Below are 17,005 nucleotides of genomic sequence, written 5' to 3'. Positions count from 1 at the left end.
CTCCCTGAAAAAGGAAAAGCTACAAGAGGTGATAGACCACAGCGCCATCTAGCGGCTGTGTAACAAAACATCTGGGAGACTCAGATAAGGGGGGAAAGGCAGGAGAAATGGGGAGGGACGTGTGTAAAGGGAGTTTGTCATGATCCTGCATTTACAATGGAAGCAGAAAGCCCTGTTTTTAATGCATTTTAGGCTGGAGTAGAGATTCTCATAAAAACTGCCCAGTTCGCTTGAGCTTCAGACTTGGCAAATTCAATGCACATCATATATATATATATATATATATATATGCATTCAGATTTAGAATGACTAGAATTTATTTTCATTACACCAATGTTAGCAGCAGGGTAATGTGGGTGGAGAGTGCTTTTGCAGTCATGTCCTGCTTGTGGGTTTCCCATGAGCATCTGGTTGGCCACTGTGTGAAAGAATGCTTGACTAGCTGGACTTTGGTCTGATGCAACACAGCTCTTCCTATGTTCTTAAATATAGAGTGCCTCTGAGCATATGCAGAATGCTTTCCTTTCACCACTGAGCACTTATATTCTCCTCCTACCAATTCTGTTCCCCTCCATGCAACTATCCTTCCTCATCCTACCATCTACTCTTCATAAAAACAGATGTCTTGTTTCATGCAACTCTCCTCTACCTCCTCCTTGTTATGCACAAGCTCTCATCGCATCTTCCTCCCCATAACTTCATTTGTGCCAAGACTTCAGGATTCAGCCAATGAGTCTGTTTTCAAAACTAGGACTTAGTTATGGAGAAACTCTGAGCATGTACTAAGTGCCTTTCCCTCACCACTGAAGCTAGAGTTCGTGCAAAATTAAAAAACACAATTGACAAAACATGCATGGGACTGAGCTGAAACAGTGGACAATTCATTAGACTGGAATCAGGCGGGCAGTGTATTAAGCCTGCAGTACGATGCTCACAACTCAGGACTTATTTCTGAGTAAACGTGCAGAGGCTCAGGGCGCAAACCTCCCTGCAAAAGTAACTTGAGCTGGAATCCTGTGCACACTTTCCTGAGGGTAAGCCTCATTAAACAGATTGGGGCTTCTGAGTAGGCATACATAGGATTGTGTAAGTGAGCAGTATCTATCTCCTCTCCACGTCAAAACAACAACAGCAACACGCGGCTATTTTTTATTAAGGCTTTCTGTTCATAGAAACATAGCAAGCTGCCTTATTATACTGAGTCAGACCCTGGGTCCATCTAGCCCAGGATTGTCAACACTGACTGGCAGCAGTGGCTCTCCAGGGTTTCAGGCAGGATCCTTTCCCAGCCCTACCTGGAGATGCTGGGGATTGAACCTGGGACCTTCTACATGCCAAGCATGTACTCCACCACTGACCTACAGCCCTTCCTATTGCTGGTTAATGGCAACGGACAAACAAAACAGCCCCAGATTTGTTTCTCTGCACCCACGTGAACCACTTGTTTCGAAGACTTGGGGGCGGGGGGGAGGAGGAGAAAAACAAACCCTCGTCTGTATAAAGTCAAATACAGTTCAGAAATTCTCTTGTCTACTAAAGAGAATTCTCTTTGAGGATTCCCCAAAGTATGCTCTGAGTGGAATAAAGAAGAGACAGAAAGAACAGGATAGGGGAAGGAAGAAGAAAAGAATAATGGTGATTGGAAATGGAGTGGGGAGAGAATTCCCCAAGCCAAGTGGCTCCTTTCAGAGAGGTAGCACTTCCCAGGAATTTAGGAGGCTGTGGGGGGATTGTGTTTGTAAGGATTGCACGTAGTTAAATGAACTTTATGAGGTGAGGTGACTGAGGTTTTTTTCTGGCTTTTCTTAAAACTGTAGAATCTATTTAAAAGCCCCAGCAGTTTCTCGATCATGATGCCCCCTAGTCTTAGCCCTCCTCTTGGAATAATCTGAGTCTTGCAGCTATTTAGGAGAAATTATAAAGCGGAGGGGGGGAAAGAAGGTTGTGGAGACTGTTTGGATCCTTTGCTGTGCTGAAGCTACTAAATTTCTGCAGAAGCCAAAGGTTCCAGTTTGGTGCAGTAAAATCAGATGCTGTGTGAAATACCAGTATTTCACATGGAGCTCTTCCTGCTTTTCCCTCTCCCACTTCAAAATCTTTTTTTTTTTTAAATTTAATACTCTTCCGTTGTATAAGCCTTAAGCCATAAACGATTGTGCTCTCTCGCTCTCTCTCTCAAACATCATCGTCATTCAACATCATGTAAGTAATAGGTGTGCTTTTACTGCCATCTAGTGGGTTTTTATTTATTTTTTCAGGCTTGGTCAGTATTATACTTGGTAGTGGTTCAGGTGAGACTTCCACTGTACCATGTAGCACTAGCAGGCTGTCCCAGTCTTTCTCAGTCTCTGGATCAATCTCCCTATGTTCCCCACACCACTAAAACACTGAAGTTCAAATAGCCTAATCAGCTAAATCAGGTGATGTGAATGTGATCATGACTTAAAGCTTTAAAGAACTCTAATCGAGTTGAATGAGGCTAAATTTCAAACTGCAGATCAAATGAAACACAAATGTCGGATTTCAGTATTCTTTGACTGTGTGGGAGCTCCACTGCACACATGAGCATATCTTGGGGTTATTTTAAGCAATTTTAAGAAAGATCTTTCAGGGTATTTTACCTTCCACATTCCGTAATAATTTTTGCTGCCTCTTAAAGATGTATTTGTTTCCTCAGGCATTTATACATCTGAGTAGTCTGTTTGTTTGTTTGTTTGTTTTAAGTTCTGCTGACTTCTGTTATCTGCACTTATTTTATTTTAATTGTATTTTAATTATGTGATTTTGAGAATTTTTATATGATTTTTTAAAATCTTTTCAGCCATCTTGAGAACCTTTGGATGGAAAAGTGGGATACAAATGAACTTCCAAAAGCAAACAAAATGCACTGGGGCCTAGTTTTATAAGGCAGCACTCCATCACGTTGCTTCTAGGATCTGATGCCCATTAGTCCCTTGCCTGGTGTCTTTTGTGCATCACTACAGGAGCTTCAGATATGGCAGGAAGACCAGGTGTGTGATGGGGCAGGACCCCCATTACCTCAGTAATATGGCGCCCTCAATAGCCTTATTCCGGTGTGTGATTTCTGTGATCTCAGTTGCATGGAGATAGTAGGGATGTCAGAGAATTTCGCCACGATTCTTGGGGAGGCCAAATGCCAGCGCATTCAGCCTCCCCGAAATCAGTGGTGAAACGGTCTGCCCCCCCGGGACGGGACTTACCTTAGGCGAATCTTCCTGGCGGCAGCTCCGGCGGCGGTTCGGTGGCAGCAGCTGCGGCGGCCGGTCTTCCGACCGGCTGCCGCCACCGCCATTTCCAGTAAAAAACAAAACAAAAAAACGTGATAGGCTATGTAAAGATTTACGTAGCCTATCATGGCTAGATTTTTAAAAAATACCGCGATAGGCTACGTAAATGTTTACGTAGCCTATCACGGCTGATTTAAAAGAAAAAAACACACGCACGTACGCAAATGGCGGCGCCCATGGGCACCGCCATTTGCATTCCTTATTTTGACACGTCTTAGTCTACGTAAACATTTACGTAGACTAAGACGGTGAAAATAAGGGGAACGCAAATAGCGTAGCGTCTATGCTATTTGCGTTCCCCTTATTTTCGCTGTAGTAGTCTACGTAAATGTTTACGTAGACTGAGATGTGTCAAAATAAGGAACGCAAATGGTGGTGCCCATGGGTGCCGCCATTTGCGTATGCGCGTTTTTTTTCTTTTAAATCAGCCATGATAGGCTACGTAAACATTTACGTAGCCTATCATGGCTGACTGCAGGGATGCAAACGGCGGCGGCTATGGCCGCCGCCATTTGCGGACCCGGCTGGCCAGGATTCGGGGGGGGAGGGACGGAGTGCCTCCCCCCCTGGCCAGAATTTCGGGGGGGGAGGGACGGAGCGCCTCCCCCCACCGCGAATCAATTTTGTTAAAAGGTAAGTGACTTTCGTACATCCCTAGGAGATAGACAGCAGGGCTGCATATGCTCACCCACCTCCATCTTGTGCTGCGCATTGGCCCCTCCACAATCCTGTCCATGTACTGGGGAAGAGTCTAAAGTGCTGGGGGGGGGGAAGCCTACAGAATTGATGGAACTATTTAGTAATGCCTCTTGTTAAATAAGGCAATTAGCAGAGAAAAAAAGGCAAAACAGAATGAGTGGTTACCAGTCCCACATGCACACAAGGCTAGGGATGGGTGAGAAATCCTCCACAGACCCCAGTGAGACTGGATTCAAAAGAATCTGCCCCCCCCCCCCCCGGAGCCGGTGGAGGATCAGAACACTTACCTCCATCTCTGGGAGGAATCCTCGCTGGCTGGATCCTCTCTTCCGGCTGGCTCCAGAGTATGAAAAAGCACGGATGCAAATGGCGTCCACTATGCCATTTGCGGCCGTAAAGGTCTTAGTTTAAGCTAAATGCAGCCATTTACGGCAATCAAATTGTCTGCAGTCAATCCACCCAGCCAGTGATATGGCAATCAATGGCGGCCGTATTGCTGGCGCTCCAGAGCCAGCCAGCGGCTCCTCGGAATCGCTGCAGAGCAGAGCCAGCCAGCTAGGATTCCGGGGGGGAGGGACGGATTGCCATAAGTCTGCAACTCCTGGCACACTTATGTGGGAGTAAACCACATTGAATTCAACGGGACTTACTTCTGAGTAGACATAAGATCCCCCTGTGAGTCTGTAGCTCTCAGCACACTTACTTGGGAGTAAGCCCCATTGAACTTAATGGGGTGCTCTGAATCAACAGAGGACGTTGCTTCTGAGCTTGGTGGGGTGGAGGATCAGATGTGTCTCTCTTTGTTGCAGGGAGGCATTTTACCCTCTTCTCCCTCCAACTGAGAAATGTGCTGAAGCATTTACATGGCAGACACCCGGGAATCAAGGAAAGTCTTTCCTCAGCAAGACTTGAGCGGAGGCAGGAGTTGCAGTTGGCAGGCGATTCTTTCCCTCGCGCATGTCAAATCTGCTCCTGCACGCCCCGTTCCTATCCTCAATGCCTTCGTCATCCTGACCGTGTGTGCTCCCAGCAACTGAAAACAAATGCCCACAGCAGGCAGACAGAGTGGGTTCTTCTGCTATCGAAGAATTTCACGGGGCAGTCATGCCACTCCCGTTCTGTGGGCTGGAAAAAATACCACTTGTGTGAGTGCGTGTGTTTGTGGAAAACACAGGATACGCTGGGGGAAATGGCAGGAGACATCCTGGGGGGTAACGGCATCATCTAAAGAACCTGCAAAATTCTGCGACAGAGCCATCTCAATAGCAGGATAAAAGCTCTGTGTGATGAACCCCCTTAGAATAAAAGGATACCACACCTTTCTTCAGTGAAGAAAAAGTAAAATGGTTTTACTCACAAATATTCTTGCATATAAAATGTAGATACAGTATATTGTTTCAAAAATAATTTGTTCAGTCCATTTTGTGTCCCATTACACAGGCAGGAGTGAGAGAACAAACACACGTGCTCCCAGCAATGGAGGGGATTGGGGGGGGGGAGGGGAGGAGCAAAAGGAAGAAATCACAGGAAACCATATTGTAGGCTATACAGATCCTAAGGCTAGCTGTGGTCAAAACTCCCATGAATCAACTAACTGCAACACTGCCCCCTCCCAGTAAGTTGCTAGCGAGGTTGCAATACTCCCAACAAGAATATGCATAGGTTTCCTCTTGAGCTGGAGCCCTGTGTGTTCAGGGTTCAGCTCACAGGGACATCTTCTGCAGGCTTCCCCCTTCAAAGTCCTCTCCAGTGCTGTCCTCAACACATGGGCAGCACTGTAGAGGGTCTGTTGCAGGGTGTGATGGTGGGGAGAAGGGCAAGTCTGGGCAGCCCCCCTGACTCTTTCCACATGACTGAGATCACATGGAGAGAAACGCCTGAGTAGGATTATTGCCTTCTGCCCATCTTGAGAACTCTTCAGATGTCACTCATTCTTTCAGGATTATATCTAGGTTGAGACTTGCAGCAGCTTCAGGGTCCAACACTACAACTCACTCCACTCCCTGTTTGTAGAAAGTGAATGGCAAACCAGGATGCACTGCAGGTACTGATTGTTTCTGATCTTGGCTTACTGCTTTCCTTCCACCTGCAGAGGAGGGCGCAGAGAAAGAGTGGAGGAAAGAGGGCACAAACACAGTCTTACTCTGAGCAGAATATCTGAGCAAGTCCTTACGGTGCAAAGTAGGATACCCCAATGCCCTATAGCCCAGGAGAAAGATCCATTGTGGGGCTCTTCCTCTGTGCATGATTGGCCAGGCTTAGCACACTGCTTTAGCTTGCAGCTATACCAGCCCCCCTCTTTGCACTGCTGGGGCTAAAGCAAATAGATAGGATAGGTTTTGGTCAGCTTGTGAGTTCCAGCTAAAAGGACGTTAATATTCTGAGCCGCTGTGTATATAATATGTTGTTGTTCAGTCGTTCAGTCGTGTCCGACTCTTCGTGACCCCATGGACCATAGCACGCCAGGCCTTCCTGTCCTGCGCTCTCTCCCGGAGCGTGCTCAAGTTCATATTCATTGCATCCGTGATGCTATCTAGCCATCTCATCCTCTGCCGTCCCCTTCTCCTTTTGCCTTCAGTCTTTCCCAGCATCAGGGTCTTTTCCAGGGAGTTTTCTCTTCGCATTAGGTGGCCAAAATATTGGAGCTTCAGCTTCATTATCTGTCCTTCCAATGAGCAGTCAGGCTGATAATGCCACCTAGTCATCTTCAGCCTTCAAATATTTGCATGACGGCACACACAAAGATGATTCATTTCCATCTTTTGAGATTATCCTAAACAATTCTGATCTACAGGAGGTGGTTAAAAGATAAAGATGGTGGGCATGGGTGTACAAGGGATGCGGTGTCATTGCTGGGAAATGGACAGCCTTATCTGATGTATAGCAAGAACCCACTTCAGCTGCCTTTCACGAACTGTCCATATAGCAGGGATAGGCAACCGTTTTGGGCCCATGGGCATATTTGGCAATTCAAGAAATTGGTCTGGGCACCACCACAAAATGGCTGCCATGGGAGGTGTGGCTAGTCACAAGGGAAAAGTAACTTTCTCAGAAGAGTACAAGGCAGAAGTGGGGGCTGAGTCCTTTGAACATACTGACATACAGAAATCTGTTTTACAGAAAGCCAACACTTTTTTTTCTTTCCCCCCTCTGTCAGCCAAGTGATTTCCTGTCTCTCTCTCTCTCTCTCTCTCTCTCTCTCTCTCTCTCTCTCTCACACACACACACACACACCACACCTCCATCCACCCTCTCTCCACCTCGCTCCATTCTCAATCACTTACACTTACATCATGCCTGCACCGAGAAAGGTGTCTGGGGGTGCACTGGTGCCTACAGGCACCGTATTGCCTACCCAGCCATATAGCATTCCACGTTAAACACCAGGCCACAAATGACTGCTCCTTGGGTTGTGTCTATGCTCTAGTCCAGCTCATACATTCCACCAGAGGCAGTGCGGCAAGAGCATGGAGGAGGGGCAGTTTGAGCTCCCTCCCTTCACCTTGCAAGGCCCTCCTGCTGCGTGCCTGAAGGGACAAGCTCTTCCTCCCTCAAAAGCAATCCTGTGAACTAGGCCTCTTGGCGCCTGGGCACTCGCTCAGAGAGCCTGGCTCACACTGGAGGCTAGCTGCATGGCGGGGGCGAGGGGCTTGTGAAATTCTTCCGCTGTGCTACCGCAGTGCCCTCTCTAGGTGAATGGATAAGCTCGGGATATGATTCCTGCTGGTGCAGATGCTGTAGACATTGTGCTAAATTTCCTTTCCCCCGTCACGTTTACTTTTTGGATGCTCCCATATGGGAGTCACAGGGATTGTCCTTGACCTCTCGGTCGAAGTTAACAGTATGAGATTTTTGTGACGTCAGCCTGCGAATGTCAAGAATACTCTTGCCTAGTGCCTCCTGTGAAGTTAATGCTATGCATCAGTTAAGGTACAAGCCGTTCTGTCTCTTGCAAATTGGAGTAGAGGATGCGAAATATCATTCAGGTGGGCTGTAATTGCTTTGTTTCACAGAGTGGTGCAAAACACTGCAGGAAGCGAAGTTTGGATATTGAAAGCCTAGCGATAATGGCCTTAAATAAGTTTGCATGCAGAGTGAGGAATGACAGGTGGCTGGAATGTCTCCTTATAAGGATCTTAAACTCTTTCCATTTTGCTCGTGAATTCTTTATCTGCTGCTTCTTCCTAAGTGGGAAAATGAAAATGTACGATTTTCCTTCGCAGTTATTGAAGTGGAAATGTGATGGCATTATCTGAATGCTCGTCAAAGGTCAAGGACATTAAATCAGCATAGGTTAACTATTTCTGACTGTTTCACTGTTGCATGTGCCATAGACAGGGTTTATCGTTCCTTCTTAAGCTACCCCTGAAATGCTCTTCCTGGGACCAGTGGTTCATTTGTAGAAAAGATGCTGGGACTCATGTCTATCTAGAAATACCACTCCCTGACCTGAAAGCCCTTCCTTCTTCTTATCATACATCAAGGGTGGCAGTAGAGAGTAGTGGTGGTAGACAGGGCCAGCATCAAGGGTAGGCATGATTGAGCACCCGCTGAGGGCTCATGCCCCAGAAGAAGCCCACTGACAAGAGCCCCTTCACCGTTGCAATCTGTTTGCTTACCTGCCTCTCCCTCTGGCCCAGACAATGGTGGTGGAGAGAAGAAGGAGCAGCAGATGCCATGACCCACTTGCTCCCTGGCTCTCTGCCTGTCAAGCAAGCAAATAGTAGCAACGATGAAAAAGAGGAGGAGGTAGAAGCTGGTGACAATGGGGGTGAGAAGGTAGACTCACTGAGGGAAGGGGGCCCATTGAAGGTATTTTGTCCATGGGTCCGAGCTGGCACTGGTGGTAGGGAATGCAGTATCGATTCAGAGAGCAAAGTATGAGTGTATGACTGGGGGAAGGAATAAAACAAAGTGTTCACAAATGTGAAATACTTTATGGAAGATTCTTCAGTGTCCATACAGAGAGAATGGGAAACAACTTGCGGATGAAAGATGGGGGAAGTAGCCCTCATAACTTTGCCAAGCCATACAGGACAGATCTTGCCCTACAGCTTTCCCTCCAGGTAGATTTTGATCATAGAACCACTTTGGGAACTATTAACTCTGCCATCCCATATATGTCTAGTCAGAAGGAAGCCCCCATTGAGTTCAGGGGGACTTACTACCAGCAAAGTGTATATAGGATTGCTGCCCAAACCCGGACAGGAGCATGCATTTCTTGAATGTCTTTTGGTCTTCTCCCTCATGCTTTTAAACATCTACCTGAAATTACTGGGGGAAGGTCAACTGGAGGCTTGGACTGACCTTTCTACTGCAGTGAGAGCCTGGGAAGCTTCTGCAAGCCAGAGCAGACAGCTTTGGGCTGCCTGGCCAGATAGTCCAACCTGGAAGAAGACCGTGTCTTATTATGGATGGGTGAGAATTTCAGCTCAGCTCAGTACCGAAATTCACAAGGTTCTCCATATTCAGGACAAAAATAACTTGAGATTAAAAAACAAAACAAAAACAGAATGTGGGAGAAAGCAAAAAAAAAAAAAAAAAGCAGGCCCCGGGCTTTGCATGCTTTGCTCTTCAAAGTCTAGGGTTGAAGCGCTGTGCATTCAACCATGTTAGCGTTTAATTAAGGTTGCCCCTCTTTATTTCTGACAGGCCCCTCCTCATCTTTAGGAGCAGACAGGTACATCTTGGTTCTCTCCATGCTGGCAACAGCTGTACCTATTGAATTTGGCAGGTGCAGATGGGTGAGATTTTAGTTTCAGCTTGTTTCTGAGAAGAATTTATGAAACTACAGAAGGTTCTTCATATCTGGGTGAGAAAGAACTTGAGATTTTAAAAAATTTGGATGTGGGAGAAAGTGAATCTGACAGGTCTGCCCATCCCAGTAGCCTATGTACATCACTTCAATACTGGTTTAACTGTCCTAGCCCAGGCTTAGCCCTCTCAAACTGAAATCAATGGTTTGGATCCAGACTTTGCATCCTGTGAACAGAAGGGCCGTTTCTATCTGTAAAAGACTCCTGATCCAGCAGAGGAATCCTGCTGGGGGCTTGAGGGAGGAGGTTCAGAGAGCCTCCGGAACCACATGGAAAGTTGCACTGGGTACTGCAGAGGGAAGGGAGAATTGGTGAAAATTGCCTCCCTTTCCGCTGGCAGGAGTACTAGGAGAACTCCATTTCGGATGTTACCACTGGCTACCACCACCACTGGCGAAATCAAACTCTGGATCTGGTCCTATGGTACTAAGTGCATAACCTTAACTGCCTCTGATTCTGACATTTAAAAATCACACACATACACATTTCCATTCCCAAGTGGCTGTGGTGATCAGTGGTGGTGGCATTAGGAACCAGGATGGCAGCGGCAGGTGGAAGTGGGCAACCAGGAGAAGTGGGGAGTTTCAGGAGGAGCTGGGACAGATATATACATTCCAGGATTTTCTAGATGAGGCTTTTAGACTGCCACTTTACAATGGCTATTGCTTCCGGATTCTTTGTGGGTTTAAGATCGGATTCTCTACACACACTTTTTTTCCTGTGTTTTTCCTTCTCTGCCTTTCTATATGTTCCACTACATAACCTGTATGTGGCGCTGAGGTATAGCAGAATTGTGCAACTACACTAGCATTTCATTCTGCCATTCCCCAAAGTATTGGATTTCCCCAATTAAAACAAAAAAAACCCAGTGAAAATGCTTGGAAAGCATGGGAAAGGCCCTGGAGGATGACATCATCATCTAAAGCACCTGCAAACTACTGTGAGTGAGGAATCATGACTGCACAATACATGCTTCATGTAGAAAAGCTCATACAGAACTTTGATACAGACTATTCTATGATCTGACTATTAAACTGAAACACATAAGTGATGTTGTTTTCATAGTAAAGATGTCTTTATTCCAAAATAATAATGTGTTAGCCAGACAACTACATACAAAACATCTACACAAGACTTTGGTAAGAAATATATCCATGACAGCTTTTTCAGAAATTCCATAGTGAACCAGAAACCAACAAAGAAAACCTAAAAACAAAGAAGGGTGTTTTTTGTCTGTTTTAAAAAAAATCTATTTGCTTTTATTAAAACCTATTGTACATATAAGCCCCCTAACATTTCTGTTTCATTGCTTGTAAAGTTTCTACAGATTATGTAAGAAAAAGAAGAGAAAATACACGGAATGTTAATAAGTGGTAAGTGAGGCGTATAAAATTCCTAAAGCTATACCTGTGCTTTTGGTTCCAGAGTGTGCAACAGGCATTAATTATTGTATAAGATAACAAGTGTGGTTTCTATTGGCTGATGTGCAGCAAATGTTACATTACTAAGGTTTACGATAACGCCAAAATGATTATATGCATTCCATTTCACTTTGGGGTTTGTTTGCTTAGCAGAAAAATCAACCTTCAGGGCCTCAGTCTAGCTAATATTAGATGTGATTAAGATAAAACCAATGGGACAGGGTGGTGAAAACTGAAGTCCCACTGAAAGTGATTAACTTTAGCTGGATTGGAGCCCTTCTGTTTTTCTTTCATTTTTGTTTGATTTCTGTTGTTGTTTGTATAAAATTGAAATAAATTTGTCAATGTAATTTGGGACAAGTAGGTTATCAGTTAATATAAGTAGGACGGAACAACCAAACTGTTTTCAACTGCAAGCTTTTTCATGTTTTCTGATAGCAATCCTTTGAGAAGTCAGCGAATCATTCATAATACCATTAGATATTAAAGAAATGAATGGCAACTATACTGAGCAACTGTTTTGTCAATCAGCTATCAAAAACAGTGAAAAATGAATTATTAACTCCACTGAAATCAGGCTCAACCTTCACATTTAGTTCAGTAGAGCCAGCCCTCTTCTTGGACAATTACAAACATTTAATACAAGCATAGGATAAAAGAACCAACAAAATTTTAATGCAAGTTTGTTTGGTGTTTTGCATTTAAATGCAACTGAGCATATTCCAGTGCTTACACATTTCATGCATATTTTGACTGATTTAATGCATAATTTATTGAAGGAAAACATAATTGATTCTTAAATATCTGAAACTCAGGGATGCAAAAATGCATATCAACCTGATTGCACACATTAACTTGTGTGTTTGTTCTTTCAAGACATTTCTGCTCTGTCCCTCCCAGCACCCTAGGGCTCCTGAGTTTTCTCTGGCCATTGGTTCTCCATTGCTTTTATATGTATTTTATTTATGTATTACATTTATATCCCACCTTTCTTCCATCATGGAACTCCAGGTGGCTACATGTGGTTCCTAGGTGGTCTCCCCTCCAAGCACTGACCCAAACCTGCTTAGCTTCAGCAAGGTGGCTGCCTCATGTGCCTTCAGACCATGCCCTGGGACTTTTTGGCTGATTTACACAGGACATTACCGGCCACTCAGCTCAATTTCCCCCAGAGTAACAGCATATGGAAAGACACTCCTCCACAGCTATGAACTAATTGTGATGAGGACATGTCCTTCAACAAGCCAATCTGAGTTATGGGTATGAAGATTTGAAGAATGGGGAAGCCTAATGGGAAGGAAGATTGTGAGAATTTGGAGTGTGAAAGTGGAACATGAGGCTGTGTGCACACACATGGCTCTTAGGGGAAAGAGCATTGCCAAGTTTTTGGGACTACAAACAACTTTTATGTGGAAGATTCTCTTGAGTTCAACACAACAAAAACCTAAGATAACTGAATGATATTTAAAGAAAACCTCATACATACAATAAAGAACCTTTTCTTCTGAGTAAATCTTTCTCATAGTTGCTACCTATGGTGAATGTGGTAAAAAAAGAGAGAGAGAGAGAGCAAAACAACAAAAACAAGAAAAAGAAAAGAGACTAGATTTTAACTTGGTGAACATAGCCCCAACAATGTAAAGCAATTCAAAAGGAGAACTGATTCTGAAGAAACATTTAGCACTTATCAAATCATACCTAGAAAAGTGATGATGACGTTACTTGAACACATACATTTTCTGTGAGCAAGAACCTAGCTTCCAGTCTGGTTGGATTAATTTCCAGAAAAAGGTACATGAATAAGCAACTAAGAGTGCAATCCTATGCATGTTTAGGCAGAAAAACGTCCTCTCTCCTGGCTGGGAATGCTGGGAGATGTGGGACTTTTTCTGTCTAAATAAGCACAGGATTGCGCCTTAAGACATCAGTTGTCTATATGTATGCACTTATGGTATCCTTTCAAAAGGGCCTCCTGAGTGCATTAAACATGACATTAGCAGAAGCACTTGCAGAACAACAGCGGAGTTTGTATGGATGTGTCTGTGATCCCGTAGGAAGTTCTGTGAGCTCATCAGTTAGTATAAAACTCTTTGTGTAAAAAGAAGGGTGTTTTCCCAGAGGATATGACACCCAGGGCATAGTGCTGCTGTTGATATATGCTGCAGCATTGAAAAGGGGACGACATTGTCAGCACCCACATGACAAATGCAAAAGGAAAACCTTTTTGGATTTTGGAACTGAGTACAGAACTCAGTCCTTTCATCGCTATAGTTTGAGGTCTCTTTCCTATAGGCTGATGTAGCCCTGCATGTTGTTTCGTTCTGAGACCAAGGCATGCAACAATATTGTCATGGTTTTGGGAAATCTCCAGTCCTACTCAGTACTTTTTGGAAAGGAACTTTGCAATGGAGATGATGTTTGGCCTAAGAGAGTTGAAGAGAATGAGGAAGTGAGCCTTACCACTGATATCGTGGTGTTTAACCTGGCTATGTTTTACATGGCACTGCACTATCTGATCTGAATTTTTCTCTACATGTCTTGAGAGTCCACTGAAACTTGCCCTGGTGTGTTCTCAGAAAATGAGCCGCTCTGGCATGATTATGTCGCATGAGCACCACTTCTCTCTCCCCCCCGTCCGCCATCAATCATGCATTCACCTGACAGGACCATTGCAGAAGATGCATGCATAGATTATAGTTACTTGGGTCATCCACTGCAAAACACCAAAACATTGCTAGCATTCTAGGCCCCTATACATTCATTGAGACTTATATGGTAGATTGCGCCTTAAAATCCTTCTGTGACCTCTTCCTATACGACCTTCGTTTTGTTCCGAAGCCTTTACAGGTGAAAGTAGAAACAAGTTATTCAAGTAAATATACTCAGTGCTATTAACATACAGAATGGCTAATGTTTTCAGCATTTTTCTAGTTTCTGTTTTTGCATAATGAATACAATGAACACACGTGGTTGATCTCCACAATTATACTGGATATATTAGGAGATGGGTTAACTTTCATGACCTTCAGTTAAAAACTGGGCTCACCTTGTAGCTACCCCATGCATGGCTTGTCTTCCATCAGCCAACTAGTGGTTTTCTAAAAGGGATGGTAAAGGATGACTCGTCTGTAACAGCATACCACAAGATGTAATGCAGGGACACATTTCAACATAGGAATGCAGGAGCTTTCTTCTCTGACTGTGACTATCCCTAAGGATCTGCACATTAAAACCACAGTCTCTTTTCAGTGGCACTGGCACTTATCCCACCCTTTGCATTCCTATCAGTTTTCAATCGCCATGCTGCTGCTGCTGCTGGTGTTTCTGTTGTACAATATATAGCACCACCATGTTTGTTCCCATAAGACAGCTATTTCTGCATGTGTTATAACTATAATTGCTGAGAGAACCATGGCAGGCCGGACCTGAAAGCTGGCAGAAAAATAAGAACAAAAAAAACCATGATAGATGCTGTGGTAATTAAATCAGGGGATCAAGTTAACGTCTCCGCCAGGAGATAGAGAATCAAAATGGAAGCATTGTGTCTAAAAGAAGCAAAAGCAGCCTCTGAAGTGGAGAAATCTGCTGTTCTCATTCCTTTTTGGAATTGCTTGGCAGAAAAGGGGTTGATAGAGATGGGGAAGTTCATTCCTGCTGTAGTGGGTATTTATATTAGTTGAGTGAGGTTTAGTGAAACCTAGAGCAGACCCATTGAAATCAATGGGATTTGAGTTAGTCATGACTAACTTGTCACATTGATTTCAGTGGATCTGCTCTAAGTAGGGCTAAAACTAGATCCAATCCATTGTATATTTATGTTGGGCCAGCTCTTTGAAGTCAATAGTTTCCGCTGAAGCTCCTGATCGTTTTGGCCCCGCTCGGCACTAACCCTCTACAGAGAGTACTTGTTTACCTGTACCACATCCCCTTGCATATGACTTTGTGAGAGTGTGTGAAAAGTGTTCTACTCAGATGCAGTCCACCAGCCAATTTGCATGTGTGGCCTGCAGACAGAAAATGTTCTCATCCCTGCTATTCATACATGGAATTTGCTTTCCTGTTTAAAAGTGGAAAGAACTAAAAAGGGATTTATTTTGTAGGGGTTCCTAGCATTTTGATAAAGGAAAAAACGAAATCTGTCAAAGGATTGCTATAAATACAATTTTTACACCCGTGATGGTAAAAGATAAATATGCACCTGGTAATATTATTGAAGTAATTCCTTGGCACAGTTGTGTAATCACAGAGGCACTGCTTTGAGTATTTTGAAACTGGATCCTAATCAGTATTTAAGTTTGTAATGTCATTTATGCATGCATCCCATGTATTTACAGGGAATAGTTCTATGATTATGGTTTGTCCACACAGAGATGTCTATAATTTCAAAGTTATAAGATTTCACAATGACGTCACTAGTTTTATGCATTAAGGGCTAGCTGGAGCATCAAGGAGCCACTCTCAGCATACATTTGTGAGGAAATATTTATAAAATATATCTCTTGCACCAGCAAGACTAATAAGCAAACCACACTGCAAAAATGAAGACTAATATACACAATTTATATCTTAAAAAAAAAAAAATCAAATCAAGGTTGATTTTACATTTAGCTCAGAGTGCATTATTTGAGACTTGGGTTTTGCTAACAAGGATGAACATTGCAGGCTCTTAATTCTTTCTTGTCTTTGCAGCTAGTGAACTGAGTGCTTTTGAATCTCTTCTTGACTGTCATGAACCTCTCTTGGATTCCACCTCCGCACAGTTTGGTACATTCTGACCAAGCAGTCCATGGTTTCATCTTACAACCTAAAAAAGATTCAGAAAAGAAAAGCATGAGAGTCAGTTCCATGCGTTTATTGTTTGAAATGTGTCATGTATTTATTTATTTATTTATTTATTTATTTATTCATTCATTCCATTTATATCCCACCTTTTTTCCTCCCTTAAGGAATCCAAGGCAGTGTACATAATCCTCCTCCTCCTCTCCATTTTATCCTCACAACAACAACCCTGTGAGGTGGGTTGGGCTGAGAGTCTGTGACTGGCCCAAAGTCACCCAGTGAGCTTCCATGGCCGAGTGGGGACTAGAACCCAGATCTCCCAGCTCCCAGTCCAACACTCTCGCCACTACACCACACTGGCTCTCTTTCTTTATACTTATTACTTGTGTTTCCATTTTAGTTGCTAACTTCACACTTTTAAAATCTCATGGTTAGATATATAAATATTGAAGTCCCAACAGGTCACTCTGCTTCACATACATTTTGTACTTGTAGAAATTCCTCATTTCTATGAATAACTGAATGCTATGGCTCATGAATCTAATCTCACCTACAGCATCTAACACAACAGACACTTTGAGTCAAAACGGTTTATTATTATTATTACATTTATATCCCGGCTTTCCACCAAAAAATGGCACTCAAGGCGGCCAACAAAAATGAAATACAGAGCAAAAACAAAATCTTACTTAAAACATAACATAAAAACACAATGATAAAAAGAAATAAGTATTACCTAGACAATTAAAAAAAAAACCTTCAGCAAAAGACCAGTGTACATGCAACAGGCCTGCCTGAATAAAAACTTTGCCTGCTGGTGGAAGGACAATAAAAAGGCAGCCAACCTGGCCTCCCTCAACAGGGAATTTCAGAATCTAGGAGCTCCCTGTTGCAACGGCCCTCTCTTGCATCCCCACCAAACATGTCTCCAATGGTGGTGGGACCAAGAGAATGGCCACCCCCAAAGAAATCAAAACCTGGA

The 17,005-nt window shown here is 43.8% G+C and overlaps 1 protein-coding gene across 1 annotated transcript in view; it reads right to left on the bottom strand.

Moving 5' to 3' along the window:
- Positions 1-10,883: 10,883 nt before the first annotated feature.
- SPON1 (spondin 1) overlaps positions 10,884-17,005 on the bottom strand; it is a 508,583-nt gene continuing 502,461 nt past the window's right edge. The window contains exon 16 of the mRNA XM_084828189.1: positions 10,884-16,048. Within this exon, the coding sequence (XP_084684315.1) occupies positions 15,885-16,048 (164 nt within the window). The 3' untranslated portion in view covers positions 10,884-15,884. The remainder of the gene's footprint in view (positions 16,049-17,005) is intronic.

Source organism: Heloderma suspectum, chromosome 1 (assembly GCF_057233095.1).
Source record: "Heloderma suspectum isolate Gila_16-S chromosome 1, 16-S_ref, whole genome shotgun sequence".
NCBI classification, from domain to species: Eukaryota; Metazoa; Chordata; class Lepidosauria; order Squamata; family Helodermatidae; genus Heloderma; species Heloderma suspectum.
This window is presented reverse-complemented; position numbering and strand designations above follow the sequence as displayed.